At 43.6% G+C, this 14,109-nt stretch overlaps 1 protein-coding gene across 4 annotated transcripts in view; it reads left to right on the forward strand.

The window, feature by feature from the left end:
• Positions 1-14,109, forward strand: part of LOC122400787 (protein crumbs) — a 50,948-nt gene that overhangs the window by 32,491 nt on the left and 4,348 nt on the right. For 2 of the 4 annotated variants that reach the window (XM_043402447.1, XM_043402448.1), the window contains exons 4-16: positions 714-881; positions 2,177-2,504; positions 3,596-4,056; positions 5,165-5,346; positions 5,468-5,621; positions 6,304-6,768; positions 7,868-8,603; positions 8,821-9,223; positions 9,442-9,897; positions 10,091-10,843; positions 11,570-12,401; positions 12,928-13,297; positions 13,677-13,989. In XM_043402447.1, the coding sequence (XP_043258382.1) occupies positions 714-881; positions 2,177-2,504; positions 3,596-4,056; positions 5,165-5,346; positions 5,468-5,621; positions 6,304-6,768; positions 7,868-8,603; positions 8,821-9,223; positions 9,442-9,897; positions 10,091-10,843; positions 11,570-12,401; positions 12,928-13,297; positions 13,677-13,989 (5,621 nt within the window). The remainder of the gene's footprint in view (positions 1-713; positions 882-2,176; positions 2,505-3,595; positions 4,057-5,164; positions 5,347-5,467; positions 5,622-6,303; positions 6,769-7,867; positions 8,604-8,820; positions 9,224-9,441; positions 9,898-10,090; positions 10,844-11,569; positions 12,402-12,927; positions 13,298-13,676; positions 13,990-14,109) is intronic. The other 2 variants (XM_043402449.1, XM_043402450.1) reach the window with 2 other exon arrangements.

Here is a 14,109-nt window from a genome sequence, read left to right on the forward strand (position 1 = left end):
AAAATGAGTTTCGACTGGTTTCGAGTGTCCTGTCCCCCCAATAAAATTACAATCTACGTAGTGTATGGACGCAGGTTAAGCAAAAATTAATCGATGCTATCGAATATTTGTAATATGCAGCTGGATAGCCCTCCTTCTCAGTAGCGTTGAGTAAGAGCAATACTTCCAAATTGATACGATCATCTCCGGAATATCTCTTGTATCGTAGCCAGTGATGGCTTTAAAACGGTTCGAAGCTCTCGAGACTACGAACATTCGAATCGTCTCGAATATGATTCGAAGCTTTCAGAACTCTCGAAAGTCTCGAGTCTTGAAGAATAAATTTATTTATTTGTATTTTAATTTAATGCAATGCTATATTATCAATTAAATAATCAAATTTTATTCGATGTTGTATCTTTTAAAAATTTCTTTCATAATATTTTCTGCTTTAGAGAGTCTTGTTAGACTCAAGATTTTCAATAGTTCGAAACTTGGGATCGTATTGTAATCGATACGAATTTCTCGCCACGTAAATTCGAACCGAATCCCCATCACTGATCGTAGCCGCTTGTAAAACCGACCGAGAATTCGAGTCACTGCACACTTTCGGAGTGAATATCACGCATATTTACCTCGTTCCTTTTGTAGATTCGCAGTCACACGTGTGATTCGTGTGTACCCACTTACATAAATAGTAGATTGCATGCCAGATATCTTTACGAAACTTCCAGGTGGTACGAGCGGACTCGGAGGTGGTATAGGATCAAGCCCAATTACCACCATGGATTTCTGCCACCACGAGCCATGCATGATGCATGGCAAATGCGTGTCAAGGCAGGATCGTTATGAGTGCCACTGTTACGCCCGATATTCCGGCAACAACTGTCAAATTGACAATGGTAGACCTCGATGTCGAATACGGGGTTTTCTGCACAAATTCGAGACTAGAAATAGATTCATGGCCCTGACAATGTAGACCTCACAGCCTCGAACTGCTATCAAGGTAAATGCACCAGTAGTGAAACACGTTCGATCATTTCTAGCAAATCGCTGGAGTAACATAAAAATTATTTAAAATTAAAAAGACAAAAGTTACAGTAATTGGCAGTTTTTGTTAAAACAGTAAATACTTGGAGAAAGCACTGGGAAAGTGCTATTTAATGGAATAAAATCTTGGATTCGAATAAAACTTGAGCAATAAGCAGCAAGCTACCATTTTTAGTCAGAAGCTTCTAATTAGTGGTAGAACCAGTCTGCGAACATTTCGTTAAAAGAATCGCGATTACTAATGCTAATTTCATAAATGTATCCACTGCTGGTGCAATTACCTTGAATCGCGTTATAATCGTTTCTCGTTATTTTTCCTTTCGCCTAAGTAAAATAGTAATCGTTTAATAACGAGCAGGAACGAACGATCGCTCGGCCATGAATTCTGTCTTTAGTCCTCGTGGATGTTGTACGACATTTTCTTTCGTTAATCTCTCTTTTCTATCAGCTTGTGGAATCCTATGAAAACGCTCGTAGTTGTTATTGAATAAAATTACTTTAGCCTGCAATTAAGAGTAGATGTTGCATGCATAATTATGCGGTCGACCTTTCGGAACGTTTGCAAATGTCCGTACGCACGGCATACCGTGCTAGTGCTCGATCGCATTGAACGTATAATTTTAAATCATGGGAGCCTGGGCGCTATGGATAACGGGACACCATATAACTTCGCACAGATTTCATCGTTCCATAATTTTCCATGGCGACGCGCATTCTGCTAATCTTTCTGTTGGCTGCTTTTCTCGACCCTCTGCACTCGGTAAATCGTTCCGACGCGTCGGTCCAACAACTCGACGATTAAAAAACAATTTAAACCGAGTGGAAGGGGTCAAACGTTGGTTTAATATGGACACTATAATTTTGCATTCCCAGAGTCGGGCAAACTTTTCTGTCTCGTTGCGAGATTAATTTACGGTCCCGTTCGTGAAACTCGTAAATTAGAATTCGTCGAGTTGCACAAAAATTCGCCCAATTCTGACCTTTCCCGATGGCTCGTTTCTTCTTTTAACCGGCAAATAGGTGTCTGGATGTTGGGATCACTGGCGTCGCACATGGTTTTGCACTATCATTTGGTTTTTAAGACACTCTTTTCGCTGAATTTTATCGCAACCGTAGCTGGGCCATCTAAAACCTCTAATTTCATCAGGTCCACCGTGCCTGAACGGGCCGTGTCGAAACGGCGGCACGTGCAACGAGGACCAAAAAGGAGATTTCAGTTGCACTTGCAAGCCTGGATTTACCGGAACTTTCTGCGAATCGCAGCTAGGCGTGCGACTTTGCGAACAAAGTCCGTGCAGAAACGACGGTGTCTGCCTGGCGCTCACCGACACCGAATACAAGTGCGAGTGCTTACCCGGATGGACAGGAAAGAATTGCGAGACCAATTTCAACGAGTGCTCCTCGAATCCTTGCAGGCATGGCGGAATGTGCATCGACGGTATCAATAATTATACCTGCTTATGCGATAGAACCGGGTACGTCTACTAAGCTCATCGTTATTCTTACTTTTTTCAAATAAAAACCTTCTCACGAACACACAGACACGCATAATGAGTAGTTTTATCGTTCGCTCAAGAAGTATTCAATCGTTTTGGATATTCGAACAAACTTTTGTCGAGATAACAAAATCACTGGCAAAGATATTAGTAAACAAATCTTACAGGATCATAGATTATACAGTAAATAATGAATAGAGTTAAGAAAATGTAAATTATAGCTCATCAGAAATCATCCTAAGCCTATTAACAAACGGACATTACAGTCGTGGAAATTGCTTTTGAAAAGATAGCAGGTGCAAGTTATAGTGTATACCTAATATCAAAGAACCCTTATTCTTCACAATAGGTCTTCGTTTTCGAGATATTTATTTAAAATTAAGTTTATTTTGTAGAACATTTTCCTGGGACTTTAGAGCCACATTAATGTACATTGTTTGCATTTTCAATCATTAAAATCCTTCAATCCGTCCAAAAGTTATGATTTTTTAAACATACGTATGAAATTTCGAGGAAACATTTCTGGCCACACAGTATATTTTCGGTAAATAATTTTTTTTCTCGAAAGTGAGTAGGAATTCAGGGTTATGTCTATTGACCAAAAATGATTGCAATTAACTCCTGCACCAAAAAATAATTTTTTTAGAACGATTTAAAATTTTTTTTTCGCTGAAAAATTTCACACCTACTCGAATTTTTTTCTTGAAAATGGGGAGGATTTCTGAGATATGTCTATTCACCAAAAATGATTATAATTGACCCCTGCAACTGAAAATAATTTTTTTAGAACGATTTGAAATTTTGTAATTTTATTTTTTAATAACTTTTTAGTGAAGCCTCAATCAATAAATTGATAAAAATCTATCAACGTTTTTTGATACTAGACATATACTATAACTTGCACCTATCTTTTCAAAAGTAATTTCCACGACTGTAAGGTCCCCTCGTAAACAAAGATCAACCAAAAAAATAACGAAGAAATCTCGGACCTATCACGATCGTTTGAAATCAAAATTTTGGTCCTTGTGGGCGATCGTACCGTGTTAAAATTAATATTGCTCCCGTTGCAGATACGAAGGTATAAATTGCGACATCGATATCGACGAGTGCTTAGCGAATCCCTGTCTCAATAATGGAGTGTGCTTCGATAATTACGGCGGCTACATTTGCCATTGCCCGAACGGTTTCGAGGGTCAAAACTGCGAGCTGAACTTGAACGAGTGCCTGTCAAACCCATGCATGCACGGCGGGGATTGCGTGGACGACGTCGGTTCCTATCATTGCACCTGTCCGCCCGGATACGCCGGACGACACTGCGACCTCAGAAGCTTATGCGAAAACGCAGCTTGTCCGCCGAACAGTATATGCGTGGAGGACGCCCACGGGCCGCAGTGCGTCTGCAACCCGGGATTCATGGGCAATCCCCCGAATTGCACTATCAATTACTGCGCCAGCAATCCGTGCGTTAATGGAGGGACTTGCACGAGCAACAAGGACGGATATAATTGTACTTGCCCGCCAGAATGGAAAGGTAAGCGAGGAGCAAAGTACGTTTAGCCCAAGTACATAGTCAAAGTGTCGACAATTTTCGAAAACGATATGAACGCGGTAAAGAGGAACGTTGGAACGACTGTCGTGTCTGCTGGGAGCTAATAGATATGAGAACTTACTCTGGAAGGCACTCGAGACGCGTTTGTGTATTATGTACGTCTAAGATTTTGAACAGGGACCCTGTAAACGACCTAGTTAATTAGCAAATTCTCTGTGAGAACGTGTTCCCACACCAAAGCCTTATCGATCAGTCTTGAGACCAACTTTGTCCAAGTACATATAGGTACTACCCAATCCTCGTATATACCATATACTGTTAAATAATACAGGAACGATAAAGAAATATGCTAGGCCAATTCACGTGGTCAGTAAATTTAGATATAAGAACTTCAAACCTTGAATGTTTGAGATCATACCCTTAACGAATTTCTTCATTGTAACTAACTCCATTCGAGCCTTCTCTGTTCTCCGAGCTACGCTATTAATTTCTGTTGTTGAGTGTCCTCTGTGTATCCTGTGTTTCTTGTTAAATGTCGTCTATCACCTCTCTAATTGGTGTTCCGCCTGTTAAAATGGCAACACTTATCTGGAGATGCGTTTGTATACCAACGTCCTCTAAACAACCTAATTAACAAATTCTCTGTGGGAACACGTTTCTCCACCAAAGCTTTAACGATCAGTCTTGAAACTGTGGCGCTGATTCGCTGTCATGGAAAACGAGAAAGATCGTAGGAGGGTAGGAAAGGGAAAAAGAGGGGAGCGTTTGCAGGCCCTGTCTTTGATACTGAGATTGGTCAGTCAAGCGCTTGCGAGAGACTTAAGAGCGTGGCCCTCTGGTGGCGAGTACGGGAGGTGACGCCACAAGACCAACTTCATCCATATGTACCATATTGTTAGTCAATGCATAATACAGAAACGATAGAGAAATTAGACCAATCCTCGTGGTCAGTTAGCTGGCATAGACATAAGAAGGAACTGTTGCTTCCAAGCAGACCCCGAACGTACGAGATCACCGCTGTAATTAACTTCACGTGACGTTAATGTTAAGTGTTTGTCTGATGTTTTGTGCACCGTGTGCCGTCTGTCAGGGGCTACCTGTCAATCGTCCGCCTCGGATTGGTGTCCCGCCTGTTACAACGGTGGCAGTTGTATCGAAACGCGTTTCGGTATCATGTGTCAGTGCCCGAGATTTTGGACGGGACCCCAATGCAAGGATCCGATCACCTGTCGCGATCTGCCCTGTAAGCAAGCTTCCGCTTGCCACGACTACGTGAGTGAGATCTTCGCACACGGATATTGCATGCAACGTTCGGTCGATTAATCGACCATATCACGTCGAATGTATCTCTATGTGGCATCTTGCTTTGTTTGTTGCGTCTCGCTCCGTACAGCCCGGCGGCTATTATTGCACCTGCGAGCCAGGATGGACGGGCCCCGAGTGCTCCATCGACGTGGACGAGTGCTCCAGCGATCCCTGTCGTAACGGCGGCATCTGCATCGATCAACTAAATACCTACTACTGTCAATGTTTCCCGGGATACACTGGTAATCACTCCGACTTCGCGATCACTTTTATTCTTGCACGAAGCTTTGCTTTTTTCCTCTATGCTATACTCATGTCGCTACGGTCAGATACGTGTTTGCGCCTGATCGATCGCCAAATTGTCTACTATTGGGGGACCAGATGTTGACACACAAGCTGAAGGACGCAAATCCCCTCCACTGTTTAAGTCCTTGTCAAGAACCTGACAAGTAGAGGGAATTACGTAGATCGTGTGTGCTGCTATCTCGTCTCCTAATAGCTCTGTCTACTGTTCGTCCACGAGAAGTTGACAAGTGAAAGGAATGCGAATTTGATTGGTTCCCCACTCTAGCTTAGCATTTGACGAGAGTGGAGAAGCACTCCCCTCTGCCTCCTGTAGCGTCTCACTAACCAACTTCTCGCTGACGCACGATACGTTCGAACGTGAAATTGGATATTCTTATTACGTCGTTCATTAAGTCCTGACGTATCATAAATGACGTTGACGTAAAATGCGTTTATATTTTAGCTTGTTAGAAGAAAACGTTCTGACATTCTCGCTCTCTCGAATGAAAACTCCTGGCCTATAACTTGAAAAGAACGACGACTCTTATTATTATTAACCTTTTCCTATTCTTCTCGATTACGAAGATACGTAAATGTTTTTCTCGATCGATTTAACAAGACGAGCGTTAATGCAAACAGGGAAGAACTGCCAGATCAACGTGGACGAGTGTTTGTCGCAGCCTTGTCAGAACGGCGGCACGTGCATCGATCGAATCAATGGGTACACTTGCAACTGCACCAAGGATTTCATGGACGAGAATTGCGAGCGCGAGTATAACGCGTGCGCGATAAATCCTTGCCAGAACAACGGAAACTGCACGCTGATATCGAGGTCTCGACGCGAGTTCGTTTGCGAGTGTCCGCGAGGTTTCGAAGGCAAGACTTGCGACATCAACGTGGACGACTGCGTGGACGTGATATGCCCGGACGGGAAGGTCTGCGTCGACGGAATCGCCGGTTACGAGTGCAAGTGCCGCGAGGGTTACAGAGACCCTAATTGCACCCTTATCGTTGACCATTGCGCGACGAAACCTTGCAACAACGGCAATTGTATCGATCGCGGAGAACTCGGTTTTGACTGCAACTGCACCGACGGCTACGAAGGTAAGAAAACATTTACGCGATTAAACAAACACGTTTTAAACGACGCGTTTATAGTTAAATCAACGATTCTTAACCTGGTGTTAAAAAATGACAACCTTCACTCTAAATACTAATGCATTATTCCTATTACTATCGACAGAATATAATTCGTGGTTGATAACCCACTGGTAAAAGTTTTCGTACTCCCTGTACGCTGCTGAAATTTTTCCTACAGTTTCGCGAGAAACATCTTGCATTTTTAATGCGGTCTGTCTCGCCCAGAGATCTGGATTTTCCTCGACGCCTCTAAGTGCATCTTCGACCCCAGGGATTCGAACGCGTACGTCCTGAGTTTATCCTATCAGACGAGGAAGATCCAGTTTCTCTAAGCCGACGACGCATTGAAGAAAATGGACTTTCAGAAGGACATCGTCTCCGAGAAAATGTCTCCCGATAGAGAGATTGTTTATGAAACTTACGAAACTCTTTTATAAAGTATGAAAGAACCTTTTGCAGACAACTTTTCATTACCATTCCGTCATGTAGATTACTGTTTACAATTGCTTCCAATATGTTTCAACTTCATATAGAAAACGTGTTTATACTGCCAAAAATAAGATAGCGACCCCTACAATAGCATTGAGTACCCCGTCTTGTCCAAAAAACTATTTCTTTACTTTCAATGAGAGGTAATTCTTATATCTCATAAATGAATTTGCGTGCTACAGTAATGATGTTTTAAATGAACGTGATTCGTAAGTTGAACATTTCTAATGATGCATCCGTTTGTAATTATATACCTGTGTCAATCATTTTGGGACTCACTGGATAGCAATGATTCTTAAAATGAACCTAAGAAGTTGATTCGTAAATTGATCATTTTTATCCCTCCCAACTGAAGGGATCTTCCTTGTGCATAAATATCTGCTCAAAAACCCCGGAACGATGTTCATTTTAAGAATCATTACTGTAGTCGCCCAATTTTGACACTACCCAGGTACCCTGACGAGCATCATCGGCACAGAGATTAATTTCTAGCGCCAAATTCCACGCCAACCATTCGCGTTACTATAAAATCGATCCGGTGAGTTCCAAAGCGACTAATTATCGAAATTCGTAGGCAAATTTTGCGACAAGGACGTGGACGAGTGCGAGGAAAAAGGCAGCTCGCTGTGCAACAACGGAATCTGCGTGAACAAGGACGGCAGTTACAATTGTTATTGCCGGCCCGGTTTCTCCGGGGACCATTGCGATATCAACATCGACGAGTGCTTGTGCGGACCGTGCAAGAACAACGCCACGTGCATCGACGGAATTAACACCTTCGAGTGCCAGTGTCCGCCCGGTTACTCGGGCAAAACCTGCGACGTGGACGTGAACGAATGCGAGAGCAACCCGTGTTTGAACGGGGCGACCTGCGTCGACGAGATCGCCAGCTACGCGTGCATCTGTTCCCTGGGATTCCGGGGGCTGAACTGCGAGATAAACATCGACGATTGCGAGCCCCAGCCGTGCTTGAATCACGGCCGTTGCATCGACGGTATAAACAACTACACCTGCGACTGCAGCGACACCGGTTTCGAGGGGGCGCGTTGCGAGAAAAACATCGACGATTGCCGGTCGGAGCCGTGCAAGAACGGCGCGCTCTGCATAGACGATATAAAAAATTACAAGTGCCAATGTTACGCCGGTTACACCGGCAAAAATTGCGAGACCGACATAAACGAATGCGAGAGCTCGCCGTGCCAATACAACGGCACTTGTTTGGAGAGATCAAACAGAGAATTATATAAGAGCGACGCGTTGACGTTGCCGTCGATATTCAATCAAGAGTTCAGCTACGCGAACGCGAGCGGGTGAGTGGTTGAATTTAACTCTCCGTTGCATAATGCGGATCGGGAGAACGCGATTAGAAAAATGTGAAACTCTATTAGGAAATTGCAGACTACGTTAAACGTTTCGATTTTCTTTTTTAATAAAAAAAAAAAAAAAAACGTTAATTGCAACAGAGGGTTAGAAACGAAGAGACGAGAGGGACGTCGTTCGATCGAAAGGTTTTGATTTGTTTCGCAGGTACGAGTGTTTGTGCGTGCAAGGCGTCACGGGGAAGAATTGCGAGTTAAATATTAACGAGTGCGATAGCAATCCATGCCAGGCGGGTACCTGTGTGGATCGTATCGGGGGCTACACCTGCGAATGCGACGAGGGTTACGAGGGCGATCATTGTCAGCACGACATCGACGAATGCAAAAGATACACGCCGTGCGAGCACGGTGTGTGCACCGACGGGAGAGCCGATTACACGTGCACTTGCGAGCCGGAGTATGGCGGGAAGAATTGTTCGGTGGAGCTGATTGGTTGTCAAGGAAATGCCTGTCAAAATGGCGGCACTTGTTGGCCGTACCTCGTCGACGAGACTATACACAAGTTCAACTGTACGTGTCCGAATGGATATCACGGGGAGATCTGTGATTACGTAAGTTTCCATAGTACGTACTGTGCTCACGCGAAAAGAAGGCTACGTTGTGTTGACAACCCCACTACCGCGCGGTTTGGTCAATATTGGTCGATGTCTGACCAATAGGGGACGCAGTGGGCAGGTACTAGAGTGGGGATGTCAACACAGCTTCTTTACACTTTCAACTATAATCGATATGATTTCTGTTTCTATCGATAATTTTCTTTTTGTTTCAGGTAACGACAATGTCCCTGAGCGGGAGTTCGTACGTCCTGGTAAACACTACTCGCGACGAAGGATACGACATACAGTTCCGGTTTCGAACAACCCTGCCGAACGGATTGCTAGCGATCGGGAAGGGATCGACGTTTTATATTCTCGAACTGGTGAACGGGAAATTAAACCTACACTCGAGCCTCCTGAACAAATGGGAAGGAGTATTCATTGGTAGCGGTTTGAACGATTCCACCTGGCAGAAAGTATTCGTGGCGATCAATGCCACGCACTTGGTGCTCTCGGCCAACGAAGAACAGACGATTTACCCTATAAGCTTGAACGAGGGTTCCAATTCCAATCACACGTCTTTCCCAATGACCTACGTCGGTGGTACCACTAGCTACCTACGACGATTGACCCACGGCCCTTCCTTCTTCGTGGGTTGCACCGAGGATGTCGTTATTAACGGAGAATGGGTATGTTATAGTCTAGAAATTAATGTAGCCAAGGAGTACCAACGTAACGCTCTGAACACTGCAACCGACATAGCTTCGAAAAACAGTAGTGAGTTTGAAAATTAACCGTGCAGTAGTACATTGAAACTATTTAAATAAAAAGTCGAATGATTTTTCTAGATAATTATTAAATCACGAGGAAATGTATGTTTAGGTATACTCTGGCACCTCGTTAAAGACCGTGTCCATGGAGGACGTTGAACCAGGCTGCCCCCGAGAGGCTCAGTGCTCGCCAAATCCTTGTAAAAATGGCGGCCACTGCACGGACAGATGGCGCGATTTTTCCTGCAAATGCGAACGACCGTACCTTGGCCACACTTGCCAATACAACATGACAGCGGCCACGTTCGGATACGAAAATATTACGAACGGATACGTGACCGTGAAGGTGTCCGACGTAGCGAGAAGATCGGTCAGATCGATCGTCGATATCTCCATGTTCATTCGCACGAGACAAGACAGAGGCGACATATTCTATTTAGGCTCGGAACCGAGTCAACAGACGGACTTCAAGCCTCAAGAGAAAACTTATATAGCGGCACAGTTGGAAAGCGGCGAATTGCTCGTTAGGATTCAGTTCAACGGCACGGAAGCATACACGGTCGGTGGCGTGAAGCTGAACGACGGAAACAACCATCTGATACAAGTGATCAGAAACGTCACGTTGGTGCAAGTGAAAATTAACGGCACCGAGTACTTCCGGAAAACTATCAGCGCGTCCGGCCAATTGAACGTGACCGTTCTGTATTTGGGAGGTTTGCCACAAGCGTCTAGGTACATACGACAAGTCGATAATCGTCAAATAGACGTACCGCAAGCTCCTCAAGTTAACTTCAAAGGCATCATTCAGGATGTTCAGATATCGAACGGTATTGAAACTATGGTCGTCGAATTCTTCCCTCTGAAGGTACAAATTAATTAAACCTAACAGGGAACTTTAAAATTTTTATATGGAATCACCGCACATTGTCATCTAGATTTATATCATTATTATGAAGTCATTAGCTATCTTGTAGGTGGATCTATAGGTGTTTTAAAAGGAATCATATATTTTTCATTACATCAATCGATGTTCCTGATATTATTTACAAAAAAGTATTAATCTAATTATATTACATGACACTTTCTACATCGATAATACTTGCCCTCTTACTTAATGCTAGCTTTGTTGTTCAATGGAATTGTGAATATTTGAGAACGATCCAACTAGAAAAATAAGGTCTACGCTGAGTCTCAGACTACAATGGCCAATATGACAAATCGTGTCATCATCGACTATAATAAAATATCACCAGATTCATTATACAATGTGAGTGAATCGTTAATCTATCTAAATGGTCGTGAGATTGAATCTTTTCTGTAAATAAAATCATTACAACGTTAACAAACGCTAACAACTTGAAAATTAAAATATCTCCTAAATTAATGATGTTTTAACATAAATGGGTTAATACTTTTTTGTAAAGAATATGAAGATGCGCCAACTGATGCAATAAAAAATATTAATAACCTCTACAAGAAAATTAGTATCGTCAAAATGTGCCCCTCTCGAAACTATATACTAAATCTAGATGACAATATGTGGTGATCCACCCAGTACATCGAAATAAACATTCTTCGTTTCCTGTTACAGGCAAATGACATTCCGCCACCGATACAATTTGGTAACGTAACATTCGATTACGACAAGGTGCTCGAAGGCGTAGTGTCCGACAACGTCTGCGTGAGCAGTCCGTGCAACCATAACGGAACCTGCCACGTCACGTGGAACGACTTCTGGTGCCAGTGTCCGCGCGGATACACCGGGAAGACATGCCAGGAGATGGAGTTTTGCCAGCTGCAAGATTGCCCAGCCGGATCCAAGTGCCAGAACCTCGACGACGGCTACGAGTGCATCGCTAACGCCACTTTCGACGGGGTGTCTACGTCCTTCACCTACGTTTACAATCAGGTGGAGGAGAAGAACGTGACCGACTCGACGATCGACACCATACAGATCACCTATCGATCGAACACTGGCGGCACCCTGATGCACATCGTGCCCCACGTGGGCGACCAACACTTCACGGTTTCCGTTTACAAAGACAAGATCACGGTATCCTGGCGCTTGGATATGCAAAATCAAGGGATACTGACGTTCGCCAAAGCGGAAGCCGACGGAAACTGGACGTCCATAGTACTGAGATTGAACAACAACTCCATGGAGTGCGGATACGCCAACTCCAACGAGGAGGGTGCGTCCCACGTCAGTCCAAATTTCAGTTTCTCTTTGTGGTACGATTTACTGGTCACTGGGACCGTCACGTTGGGCGGGCTTGGTTCCACCTTCTCCGACAGGCACAATTACGTGACCGTCGGTTCCAGTAAACAGATACTGGAAAATCGAAGCGGCATACAAGACAATTCGATAGAATTCACCGAACGTGTATTGACTACAGTCTCGCCGCCCCATAACATAATGTCAGGTAGCGTTGCAATCGAATTCTATTACTTTTAATTTTAGCATCGTTCTATTTTCTCTATTTTTTACATTTTTCCTCGCCTTGTTCCCTAGATACTGGCACTTCTTTTTTTTTATTTTTTATTTTAACGCAATTTCAACTACTGAAAATTGATTTCAAAGGTTTCTCAAATCAGTATTCCTTCAGTTGCTCAATATTATTTGTTGTGCATCTCCTGTTCGCATAATTGGATATACAGATAATATAATAATCACGTTCAAGGTACTGTCCTCCGCTCACTTAAAGTTCCGCGGAAGGAATGCGGGAGAAGTAGAAGGGGCACACGTATTCCCACGCACACATTGGTCTCTAGCTCGCTATTCGTCGCGGCAGTTACACACACATGTGGGCTGCCTGAGAGCAAGGGAGCGAGACAGATAAATGGGCGGTCCGACTCCCCTTGCCCCTGTGCCGTCTCGCGGGACTTCAAGTCAGCGGACCACTGTACTAAGAATTACAAATCTAAGCATTGGTCGATTTTAATTTCCAGGGGAAGCTTTCAAGGGATGTTTGGGGGAAGTACGAATCGGCAGCATGCTGTTGCATTACTTCACGTACGAGGAGGTTTATCAAAACGCGAATTTCACGCCCCTCGAGTATCTGTCGCTGAAAGAGAATAATTCAACGCACCACGAGAGCATCGGTTGCCAACTTTGCTTCGACGTGGACTGCAAAAACGACGGTTACTGTCTCGACAAAGCGAACAGCTACGTTTGCGAGTGCCCTCCGGGCTACACGGAGGACGATTGTTTTTTCAACATCGACGAGTGCGTCGGCAACAAGTGTGAAAACGAAGCCACCTGCATAGACGGAATTGCTAATTACACATGCGTGTGCAACAGCGGATGGCAAGGATGGCTGTGAGTATATAAAACACTATTTAACAAACTTATATGCCTGTTTGCTTATATAACATATTGAAGATTATTAACGCTAGAACTACCGACGATTATAGTATAGTTATTTGTACCAAAGAAATTAAAACAATTGATACGCGAAGAAATGTACAATGCAATGAAGATAAGTGTTTACTCGTACTCGTGCAGAAAATTATGGTAAATCTTTTACAAGTTTTATTAGAAATTATCAATGGGTCATTTTGACTGCTTCGGTAGTTCTAGTGTTAAACCATTGCAAAATTTATTCTAACGCGATTTGTATTTCATTTGCCAATTTTTAGTTTAAACGACCACAATATCCGCCTTATTTCTTTATTTATCGATCTTATCTTTACGCTAGATGCGACAGCGACATCAACGAGTGCGTGCCTCTCAATCCTTGTCAGCACGATGGAGTATGCTTAAATCTACCCGGATATTTCCGATGCGAGTGTCCGGATCAATTTACTGGCGAGCTGTGTCAGAATTTACGTTTGATCACCTGCGAGAACGAACCGTGCAAAAACGGTGATTGCACGAACGTCGTGAATCCTCAAACTGGGGATAATTTTACGTGTACCTGTGCGACAGGCTACGAAGGTTCGCTTTGCGATGTTCCTTACTGTGTCGGGCGAAAGTGTCAAAATGGCGGCAGATGCGATTCCACGTACCAGGTTCGTATACTATTAATTTCTTACCAAGTATTATTTTTAACAAACTTTGTTCCTGTTTAATAGCAACAAATAACTTTATAGTCGTCATCGTATTGATCATAAATAGTTCGTTAAAAGGTT

The sequence above is a fragment of the Colletes gigas genome, unplaced genomic scaffold (assembly GCF_013123115.1).
Source record: "Colletes gigas isolate AHSC1104 unplaced genomic scaffold, ASM1312311v1 Colletes_gigas_Sc00020, whole genome shotgun sequence".
NCBI classification, from domain to species: Eukaryota; Metazoa; Arthropoda; class Insecta; order Hymenoptera; family Colletidae; genus Colletes; species Colletes gigas.